This window comes from Atta colombica, unplaced genomic scaffold (genome assembly GCF_001594045.1).
Source record: "Atta colombica isolate Treedump-2 unplaced genomic scaffold, Acol1.0 scaffold88, whole genome shotgun sequence".
Classification (NCBI taxonomy): Eukaryota; Metazoa; Arthropoda; class Insecta; order Hymenoptera; family Formicidae; genus Atta; species Atta colombica.
In genome coordinates, this window is record NW_017259581.1 from 2189407 (window position 1) to 2201000 (window position 11594).

The 11594-nt window shown below is 35.0% G+C and overlaps 1 protein-coding gene across 1 annotated transcript; it reads right to left on the bottom strand.

Annotated features, from left to right (window-relative positions):
- Window positions 1-3988: 3988 nt before the first annotated feature.
- LOC108693076 (ubiquitin-protein ligase E3B) lies at window positions 3989-11195 on the bottom strand. The gene is made up of 16 exons (XM_018201754.1): window positions 10654-11195; window positions 9946-10098; window positions 9552-9879; window positions 9282-9470; window positions 9002-9193; window positions 8744-8933; window positions 8377-8619; window positions 8127-8298; window positions 7916-8034; window positions 7670-7785; window positions 7156-7358; window positions 6538-6838; window positions 5877-6269; window positions 5336-5500; window positions 5080-5191; window positions 3989-4940 (listed from the first exon to the last, which is right to left on the bottom strand). Exons 1-16 carry the CDS (start codon window positions 10815-10817, stop codon window positions 4768-4770), a joined length of 3213 nt encoding a protein of 1070 aa, XP_018057243.1. The 5' UTR covers window positions 10818-11195; the 3' UTR covers window positions 3989-4767.
- Window positions 11196-11594: the final 399 nt, after the last annotated feature.

Here is an 11594-nt window from a genome sequence, read left to right on the forward strand (position 1 = left end):
CCCCCCCCCCCTTCCGCGAGAGTCCCTGCCACCGTTGCCACCGCCGTCACTACTATACCACTTTGCCACTGTGCGTGGTAAATTACCTCCTCTCGGAGCGGAGCCTCTCGCGGAGCACACGCGGGACAGAAAGCGCAGCACCAAAGCACCAACCGCGGAGAACCACACGCGAAAGGGGAGAAACGTTTCTCTCTTGTACCAAGCCGACGACACGCGCGCGCGACGACACACGCCGCAGAGACGGGGGTGACAGATAGCGACAGATGGATAAAAAAGAGAGAGAGAGAGAGAGAGAGAGAGAGAGAGGGAAGGAGAAAGAGAGAGAGAAAGAGAGGCACACACGCGCGCACGGCAGAGACAGAGGGGAAAGAGGGGAAAAAAAGGAGAGTCTCTCGCGTAGCCGCGACGGGAGATCGAGCCGCGCTCCGCCGACGATGCACACGTCTACCCGCAATCGAAGCTTGCTGGCCACTGATGTCACCAGGCCGCGTCAGACCTCAGACCCTGCGCTACCGCGACCAGCCGCAGCAGCGCCGGACACAAAGGCGGTCACGTGACTGGCGCGCTGTGGCCTATTGCGCGTGCGCGAGCGCGCGCGCGACATTTTTAATCCCCCCCCCTCTCTCTTTCTCTCTCTCTCTCTCTCGCGTAGAGTAGAAATTTTTTTTCACATTCAATTTTTATTATTATTTTTATTTTGTATTTTTCTTTTTTCTAGCATTTTCGAATCTTATTTCAATGTATTTTTCTTATATTATGTACTGTTGTCTCTGCGCTTGAGGGGACCTCCCACTGTTGAGTGATGAATGCTGTTTTCTCTCTCTCTCTCTCCCCCTTCTCACTCTCTCTCTTTCTCTCTCTCTCTCCGACTGTATTGGTTCTCTTCGTTTCTTCTCTCTTCCTATGCTTTTATGTTTTTAAAAAAACATAAAATGTTAATTTAAACAATAGTCCTTTTTTTTTAGCGAGGTTATTTAAGTATAGGAAATCGATTTTTTCTCCTAACTCTTTTCATTTTCGATCGTAACGTTAATAAAATTATATGCGCGTTTATATAAATTTTTCTTTCTTACAATGGCGAGATATCAGTTTTGTACAGTAAAACTGTATCGATAAAATGTTAACGTTTGCAGTTCTTTTTTTTTTTAATCAAATATTTCAACGTGGAAATAAATAAGGTATAGATATATACTGAGAGAAAAGTGTTCGGTATATTTAATTAAGTTTTTAATTACATAGTAAAATAATTACGAGGAATCTCTCTATTTTTATTATTGTTATATTAGTTATAGTATTAGTAATAATATTTATAAAATGACTGTGATTTATAATAATTTTCAGTATCAGTTATATATTTTTTGGCACATAGAATTATATAAATATGCCTATTATTATGAACATTATATCAGTAATAACTATAAAACAAGAGCTCCTAATCACAATTATTTTACAGTTGCAATACATGCAATTTAACAAAGTCAACAAATACTTCAAAAACTTTTTTCTCAGTGCAAATCAAATAATAAATATTTCGTTAGCCGATACTGGTCGATTTCAAAAACGTTACTTCCAAGAATTCTTGAACTTTCGTTCCTTTTTTTGGCAATGAAACTTGAGTTTCATCTTCTTTTTCCGCAGAAAGGGATCGGTTACGTAAATGAAGGAAAGCGAATGCATACATTAACGCAACACCTTTTGCGACGTGTGTATATATTTACACGATTGTATACCAATCCTCATCGTATGAAATTAGCGGATCTCTCCTGTCCTTATACAGAAATCTTATCTTCTTATACACAGAATCTTAATAATTTAAACCATCGATTACAAACGGCAAACGGAACGCCATTGCATCATTGCATAATCAAAACGAGTGATTTACACAATGCGTCGTCTTCGTTCACTTTGCAATTGTAAGAGAAACTCGCGTTACAGCGCATTTCCTTTTGTTTTCTTTTTAACGAGTCTAGTTAGTTATTATACTTCGTAAATGCAAAATTCAGTTATCACGACGAATACAAAATCATCTTACAATCGCAAGCTTCCCGTTCGATACGCCAATCTTAAAATCTATTCTTACACTAATAGCCATCTCCTTTAAACTTTATCATTCTTACGACCCACAAACCGGAGTATTCGCTGTTCCATTTTCATAAATGTACATAATCCCACGCTCACGCAATACCTTTAATAGCCAAATACAATACCTACAATCGCACAAATTTTACAAATATAATATAATTTATTGTTGTTTATTAATATAAATATATATTATAAATAAGTAAATAAAATAAGAGTCAATTAAATTGTGCATTCTATCGTAAATAAAGTAAGAGTCAACTGAACTGTATACTCTGTCGAAATCAATGGATATTGCACAAATATAACAAGGCAATTTACAATGTATTGGTAAAAAAAAAAAATAGTGATGTTATACTATGTATGTCAATAGGAGAATTTTTATATCAGTCCGATATCTTCAAAAAATAAAATTGTACAAAATGTTCAACAATGAATCTCGCCATTTTTGTGTTTCATCATGCTGCCTTCGATTTGAACTACGATTGCATGAGCGCAGGTTTACAGCTCGCTTGCAACAAACGCCCTAATCATGTATAAGAAAATATTCAAAAATTACATCTTATGAATCATTCGCCCTTTATCTTTGGTCTTTCATCAAATTCTCTCTCGTCAATACTTCTCACATCTACCAGAAAAACATGTTTCGAAAAGTAAAGCGATAACAATATTACATCATTAGAGAGTTCGTTTTTCGTACAGAATATCGCAGTCTGTTTGTGTCCTCTTTCTTTTCTTCGTATTTATAAACATACATATTGTATCATATGTATCTCGCACACGTTGCGATTATGGCGAATTTTGCGGATAAAATTCACTCCGTAAAAACGTCTGAAAAAATCTCATTTATTTATACTTGATTAAACCTGAGTTAAACAAGATAAGACTGTTTAAGCAACTGGGCTAATCATTAGAGCTATTTGAGATAAAAATAATAATATTGAATAACTGATGTGTATAAATTATAAATTTTATTTATCAAGTTTGCTCGCTTACAATTTAGTTTTTTCATCAAAAAGTTTCTCATTTACATGTCACGACGGTAAAGTTTTCCTAGAGATAAATAGAAGGAAAAATATGCATTATTCCAAAATTAAGAAAATATTCTCTTTGTTTTTCTCATTCTTTAACCTCTTATTATTCACTCAGCTTTTTGTGAATATTCAGAGACCTCTTCAATCCTCGATTCCGCATGAAATATGACGAGACTCTTGTCATAATTTCCTTCGGAACGAACCCAGGGAACTTCTCACCCGCAAGCGCCCGTGGGAATTGTACCTTTAGATATTAAATCGTATTAAATCGATTAAACGACATATCGCGTCAATAGTACAAAAACATTGAGAAAATAGCTTTTAAAATAGATCGCGACCTCCCTGATTGACTCTTCTTCGTATCGGGGAAAACTTTTAGAAATTCACAAGTCGTTTTTTTGATTGCTCACGGAGACTTATTTCGCACGCGCGCTGGTTCGTTGACAAGGTATTGCCTTCGTTTCGAGGATGTTCCCTTGTAAATAGTAACAGGAGTGGTGAACCTCTTTCGAAGTGCGAATATAAGTTCAATTGAATCGATAAACAGATTACGGCCTTTAAAAATTTTTATTTAAAAAAGGTGTCCATGATAGTTTAAAAAAATGATTCCAAAACTCATGTTCATACATATAGTTTTTTTACATACATGTACTTTTCTTATTTTAGATCTTTTATACATTTCTTTGTCAATAGTTAAAATTGAAATATGTAATTAAAAAAAAATCTTTGTTAACATATAAACTCATAAAAAAATCATCTAAATTATGCTTAATATATAATTCGAAAAAACAATTTAAAAAATGTTCTAAATAAATGATTCACACAATAACTTAATTTATAATTTCGTAAGATATTATAAATTTTTTTTACGCCTATAAATAGTACCTTTTCTTGCTTATTGATTCAATGTCTGAAGTAAATGTCCACCAGTGGAATAATCTATAACAAATGTAATCTTCAACGTTCTATGAAAATAAATTTAAACGTCCGCCACCCCCGATCTTAATGTAACGTTGATCAACGATTCTATCCACTAACAAGCGCACAATTATCTCAGCGGTATTAAGCTCATGAGGTATGATGTATTTCACATCGGTAATGTGTGCCTGTATAAATATATATCGAAGACCGCAGAAACGAACGTTGTAAACAGGCTTCACCCTAAAATACTTAGCTCTCGTCATACGATGAAATTTATTTAAATATATATATATATATGTATATGTCTAACAGTTATCTATTCGCAGGCTCGTTATTGTGTACCTTTATGTTGTACATTCTCATATTATTTCATGATACCATCAATCCCCGAAAAATACCAAGGTCACAATGTTTTTCCAAAAAAGAAACTGCGACGCTTTTAAGATTTCTCTAAAACGTTCGTGTTAGCTAAAAATCAACAGGTATTTAAATAGCGACGCGTTTAATTGGGCTAGTAATTGGATGGGGATAAGGGCGGTTTAGGCATCATTCGACATTGTCGAATCTGAGGTATCGATCATGTCAGTCGACTTTTTATCCCTCATGGCATTTTCGATCGCCGATCAAATTACATCTCGTTCCAACTATCGAAAACTGCGTGATATTTCGACAAATTCTTAGCACAATTCTTTGATCGTCTTTTTTGAAAGTAAAAATGCGTAATCGGTAACACTTAGGAGAGTTCGAAACCGGTATTGCTGGTGACAGCGTAGCGCAACTTCTCTCGTAACGTGCTCTTTTTCTGATAATTGGGCAACTTGAGCAAGTTGAAGCACGTTGACGAAGTGGGCAGTCGATTTTGCGGATCCTTCTTGCGAATCGTGAAGAAACCCCTGATCACGCTGCCTAATTGCAAAAAAATTTCAAACAAATTAAATTTACCAAAGAATTTGAAAAGTATTGAAAATCTTTCCAGTTTTTTGATTTTATAGCTGATTATGAAATGGTTGACTTTCATCTGTTTTCGAAATATTTTATAACATACCAATAGTGTCGCCAGTATCCTCGTCATCGCAAACTTCTACGCATCGTATGGAAAAAGGTGGCTCCAGGTGAGCGAAACCCAGCAGAGGTGACTTCGAGCAACTTGTCACGAACTATCACAAATGTTATTATTATTTTCCAAGAAGATTATTAATATAGAGAATGGATTATTAATATCCATATTAAAAATATCTCAAGAAAATCTTTAGTACATTATTGATTAGAGAGAAATTATTAATTATCTTTATGATTATTACCTTTAAGAACAAGCCTCTTTCTTCTTCCGTAAAATCCTTTTCTAAAATGTCCCACAACCAGCACACTACTCGATGACTATCGTGAAATCCTCCATAATATTGCGTATGCCTTCGTAAATCTCGCAGATCCAAAGGTACATTATCACCCGAGATCAATCTCTGTAACTATAAAGCCAAGTGTTTCATGATAACTCGTATACAAGTATATAAAAAATAATACAATATAATTATATTATTAATATTATCTGTATGACATAGGATTGTATTTGCTTTAAGTATTTTTCATAGGATTGTATTTGCTTAAGTATTTTTATTTCATATTAAATTTTCTTCAGAATATAGAGCTTATAATTAGATTCTAATTTAAAAAGTCATTGAAATAATTTATTAATTTAATTGTTAAGTCACACATTTAATTATATATAATTATATTTAATTTACTATATTCAAATTAATGATAAATTCCATACTACTTAATTTCGATATTTCAGTCATAAATTGCACTACAAATAAATATAAATAAGTGTTCTTGAATTATCACCTCGGGCGTTGAGAACAACGAGAGCCATTCGGGATTAATGATTGAGCGGAATCCCTTGATGAAGGCGGTCGTTTGCTCCTTGATCTGATGATACATTCTATAGTGCGCCATGTGGTGGATATATTGAATCTTGTTCTGATTGGTCACGGCAGTGGTGCGCCCGCCAGTGATCAGCTCGTGCGTGACCAGCTTGCCGAGTACATCCTCATCGAGAGAGAACGTCAACTCCAGCTCACGAATATCACCTTTGTAATGCTTTACTAAAGTCAGACTACGGTAGAGATCGCGATCTAGTGAAGCAAGCTCGTCCAACCAGCTGTATAACGCGCCGCCTGTTTGCCCGGAAAATTGCGAGACAAAGAATGACGCAAAAGGCACGTCCACGACGATACCCTGGAAAGCGATAAGAGATCGATCGTTGTAAAAGAATTGACTTTATTTGAAGATACTGGCTATATATAATTTTTTCTCGCAATAATCTAGATGTGCTAAAATTACATAGAACGATAAATAATATTCATAAACAATGAATATTTAAAATAATTATTGACACATGAGAAATTTTTTTAATTATTTTTAAAATATTTATTTTGTACATTTTTATTTATAATTGAAACTAAATTGCATTTATAAGCTTTACTGATTATGGATAAGAGTTTACCTCATAAACCGCTTTGCCAAGCATCCGTCCGACGAATTCGAATAGTTGCAAGTGATTGTCCTGCATGAAAGATGTGGGAGACGGGTAGAGTCGGTTTTCGCTGGTAGCTTTAAACAAATTCAAAGATGGATCGAATACTCGTTTTATTGTCTCTTCTAAGAATTCCTTAAAAACTCCGTCTTGATCGATACCGGCTTCAGCTAAACCTTGTTCGTTTACAAAACGTACCCTAATCACACCTTTCAGTGCTTGTGATGGCAACATGGCCAATTGTCTGTATCCATCCTCAACTATCCGCGTTCTGTAAAATATAAAAGAGTATATTCTTTTAATTATTTAATAATAATTAAAAGAATTGTATTAAATTTATATCTATATTATTGACAAAAAAATTAAAAAGAGATATCCAGTCTCTGAAAAATTGATATTAGATATTAGATATTAGATATTATTACATAAAGAAAAGATTTGTTATTTTTGTTAAACGTTTTATTTTCAGAAAACAGTATCAAATTTAAGAAAATATAATTAAAAATTTAATTAAAAATTTTTTTCAAATTTTTATGTTTTAAAAAAATAAATAAATATTGTAAAATGGGTAAAGACATAACAATAGACCTGTGCACAACAATGAGAGTAGTAGGTGGACTGTTGCAAGCGCTCTCGGTCAAACCCATCACTGCTTTCTCATCGGCTATGTGCTTGCGAAATAATACGACTCGTTCGGAGTGGGGGATGACATGAGGCATTTTTGAGAGTAAAAGTGCTGCACCACGTCGTCCCTTTTCCAAATCAGCCAAGAAGCCAGATACTCGTACTTCCTGTAAAAAAAAATTATAAATCATTATATAATCGCAAATAATGAAACTGATATAATACAATCTCTTTATTTTAATTACACGAGAAAAATCAGAAAGTAAAGAATTTATTTATTCCTGTATATCTGTAATTTATATCTATAAAATCAATATTAAAAAATATTTAAAAAATATTACATTCATTTTTAAAAATATTACATTACTAGAGAAAGTTTTTATTAATTAATACAATAACATTTTTTTAAACTTGTAATATAAAATTTTTGCAATATAAGTCTAAGGTATTCATAAAATATAAATTAAAATATACTTAACTTGGCTAACCAGTGACCTTCCGGGCAGAACGTTCTGCGACAATCACGTCGATATATTGCCATTAAAAGAATGTAAAGTGAGATAAACAAAGGATTGTTGGATACCGACTTCACATCTATAAAATACAAAAAAATTGCATGCATTTATCTTCATATATTAATCTTATAAATTTTGTTTTCTATTTTTCTTCTTGCAATTTTGATTAAGCAAAAAACAATAACAAAAAATGACAGAAATCGACTTACCAAATAAATTAGTGAGAACCGCTTTGTACAAAAATTGATTTAAAAAATATGACATAGTAATGAAGTCCGTGAGCTTGAAGGGATCTTGATGTTCGTACATTTCCATATCGTCTAAAATGCTGAAATTGGAAAATCAAGAGATTAGCGCACATATGAAATTAATCGAGACTAAATTTAATCAAATTGTTTGAAAAAAAATCATATTACTTACGTAACATAGTGCGTCATACAATCGGCGAACAGTATCAGCATTTGGAATTCAGGTGCTGTGCATTTGGTGTTAGCCGCCAAGAGATCTAGAAACGCTTTTAGACCACAGTGCGGTCCCAGGGTGGTCAAAAACAGCCACATGTGATAAAGAATTTTGCCTTGATAGCATAATCCTATTTTTATACATGTTATTAGTTGATATTTTTGTATATATGACCTTGTATGATTATGCATTGGTTTATTGTACATACCCGTTAATATCTCTATCTTCATCTGTGTGAGCGTATGCAATGTAGTTTGATATAGAGAACAGATCAAAGCTATCTTGGTAGCTTCTGGACTGCCCAACTTTCTGTAGTTCTTGGTACTGTTGTTCCTATTAGTTCGAGCCTCAAGAAATGCCCGCCGGAAAATATTCGCGCTTATGGAAGAAGTACTTTGCTGCTCTACCGGAGGTGGTACCTCTTTCTCGACGAATTCGATTAATGGCTGTTCTGAAAATAAAATAGAGAGTAACCAGGAAGCGAATTGATTTTTGTTGATTAAGTTATCACACCTTTATATGAATTGTAATTCTTTGTAAGGAGTATCAGAATTGGTAAAATTGATAACTCTCACCAACTAAATGCGTAACGATCCTGCCCGTCCAAAGACAGGCAAGTTGTAATTTTACCGAAGGAGTCGCGTCCTGCAAGGAGGTGTCGATTGTTTGTGCAAACCAGCCTAATACTGGATGCCAATGTGTCAAATTACTCCGTTTGGCGACTACATATTGTTGACATGCTTCCAGCATTCTCGTCACAACGAACTGAAAAGGATTCATGAAACATTATCAATATGCTTGCAAGAGAAAAAAATTACTACTTAATAGCTTACCGTAAAAGAAGGAAAGCACAACTCTCTCAATATTTCTTCCCTTTCGATATTCGCCAATTGTATCAAATTAGCAAGTAAACAAAGCGCGTAACTGCCCTCCAGAGCGTTAAAGACGATCCTTAAATTCTGTTCGGAATTTAGCAACTCCAAACTTCTCGCAAACAGATTATTTGTTATAAACGATGAAATGCACTATAAATAATATCAGAAACTTTACATATTTAGATTAGAGAAAAAAATATCATGATGTGTAACAAAGCCCGTAAATATTTTCTTTTACCTCTGGTGACAAGATATTCAGGTGATAGACCAGAGCTGGTACGCTAAAGATGTTAATTAGAAACAGAGACACCAGTTTGTCGGACATTTGCGAAGAGATCAATGGTCTCAGTGTCAAAGTAACTGCTGCTGAAAGTGTAACTGGTTTCAAAGCAATTTTCGCTCTACCTAGTCCCTTCATTAAGAGAACCTGAAGTGGAAAATAGTTTAGAATTGTTAGAGAAAGAATCAACCAAGATCGTTAGAAAATCTCTAGTTGCATAACAGTTACCTGCATAGTAGCATAAAATCCATTGTTAACTAGGTGGCCCATTATGTTTGCGCACAGCTGACTCATCCCAGTCTTTAGTTGGTCCATACCCTTCACCTTCTGTATTGCCCACGTTCCAGGCGATGTGAAACTCACCAAAGTGTGCAGTCGCAGAAGTATGGATTTGTGATCCGATACCCTCTCTGGCTTCAGGCTGTCCAAGCCGGAGAGACAGTGGTATAAAATTGTCTTCATTTGCGATATCCATGATATGTAGTGATCCTTATGGAACGCCACTCCAACGTAAGATATCTTCGGAGATTCGGAGTCGAGAGTCAGGACAAGGTATCTGAAAGATCATCTTGATTGAACGATATTCTGGATCTTTGGAAGAACATTTATTGCATGTACTCACCTACACACTCTTTCTATTCTTTCTTGATCCCTTTCTTTTTTATAAATTATCAAAAATCTAGAAATAGTTCTATACACCTCTAGAGCAGGTTTTAACTCCACTGTTGCATTGTCGGCGTTGGGGTCATCAAGAAAATTGTTATCAAACTCTTCTCTAAAAATAAAAGTCTTGTCAGATAACTGTAATCTTCGTATAAAATTATATAAGCATTTTTTTATATCAATAAAATGCTCTTTTATGCTACAAGCATAATTCAATTCTTGCAAGAGAAAAATTTAATTCAAATTTGTTAATTGAAACAATAGTCCAAGGCAAATAAAAATGTATTTTATACTAATTTTATACTAATTTTAATATTAAGTGAAATAGAAAACGAAATGAATTAATATATACAATATCTCTTTCTCTTTCTCTCTCTGACACTTTTTAATGATTTGATTTATCTTTGTATTTACTTGAAATTCTACGAATCTGACTATCAGCAATATTTATGTATACCACAGAGAGATAACTGCATATTTTTACACAGTTATTTTACAATATTGATCAAGTTCAATATCGACAACATAGGCAAATTTGTTCACACTGCACAAGCATCTTCACATAAACATCAGCTCGTACGTATTTGTATGACCATGTGTAATACTGACAGATAACTCGCACTCTCCATTTCGTGTAGAGAGGTCCTAGGCTTTGTCTCGCACTTACAGTATCCGTTTGGTGAACCGAACACGAGCGAGCCAGGCTCGAATGTGAGCCTGAATCAGAGTAGCCGCAGCTTCTCTACGCTTTTCATGCGCCCGATCCTCGCGTGCTGCCTTCTTCTGCTGCAGAAAGCTACCCTTCGACGACGAGCCTTCCGCGCAGAACATCCTTGAGTTCTCGATCACCGATCACCCTCAGGGCTGCGGGGTCCGAACAACCCCTAGACGCCTACGCTTCTCCTCCGCCTCCACCTCCTCCGTGTCGTCGTCGTCGTCGTCGCTCGCTGCTAACGGCGAAGCATCTCCGAGGCATCCTCGTCAGCTGACGGGCATCTATCAGTATCCCCCATTACGTATCCGCTTCTCGTCCGTGTTGTATCACTTGTCGGGACGCGGCGTATTAGATTAAACCGTGTCCGAATCCGCCTCCACAACGAATTCACTATCGTGGCTTGAAAATTCCAGTGTGCTCCAATCACTTCAATCACTCCAATGTCGTCTTTCTTGAGACTTAAGATACCCTAGTCAGCTGACGGGTATTTACAAACCCCCTCTTTCTCCCAGAAGCGAAAATCACTCAGCAATGACGGAGTAGAAGATTCAGGGCTCCCGAAGCATATCAGATTAAAAATAAATTAAAGATGAAATAATTTTTCTTAATATTTCGATGAATTTTTTCTTCCATAATGTACGAAGTAGGTTCTACAATCTCTTTTTGTATTTATGCATAATTTGCTTATATAATTTTGATGGATCACCCAAAAAAAAATGAAGAGCAGTTATCGATGATTTATAATTATAACATTTATATAATATGAATAGATTTATTTTTACTTGTTTAACTCAAAAAAGATTGAATTACAAAATTAGAAATTTTGCTTTAAGCAATTATATCGATTGAAACGTCGATTAACGAATTTAACAGTGATTAATTTATAAAATGTA

Coding starts and splice junctions, on each gene's coding strand:
- LOC108693076 (XM_018201754.1), bottom strand. CDS start 10,817: ATGTTCTGCGCGGAAGGCTCGTCGTCGAAGGGTAGCTTTCTGCAGCAG. Junction 8,934..9,001: donor TGTGCTTTCCTTCTTTTACG/GTAAGCTATTAA, acceptor AATCCTTTTCAG/TTCGTTGTGACGAGAATGCT. Junction 8,299..8,376: donor GAAGATAGAGATATTAACGG/GTATGTACAATA, acceptor GTATAAAAATAG/GATTATGCTATCAAGGCAAA.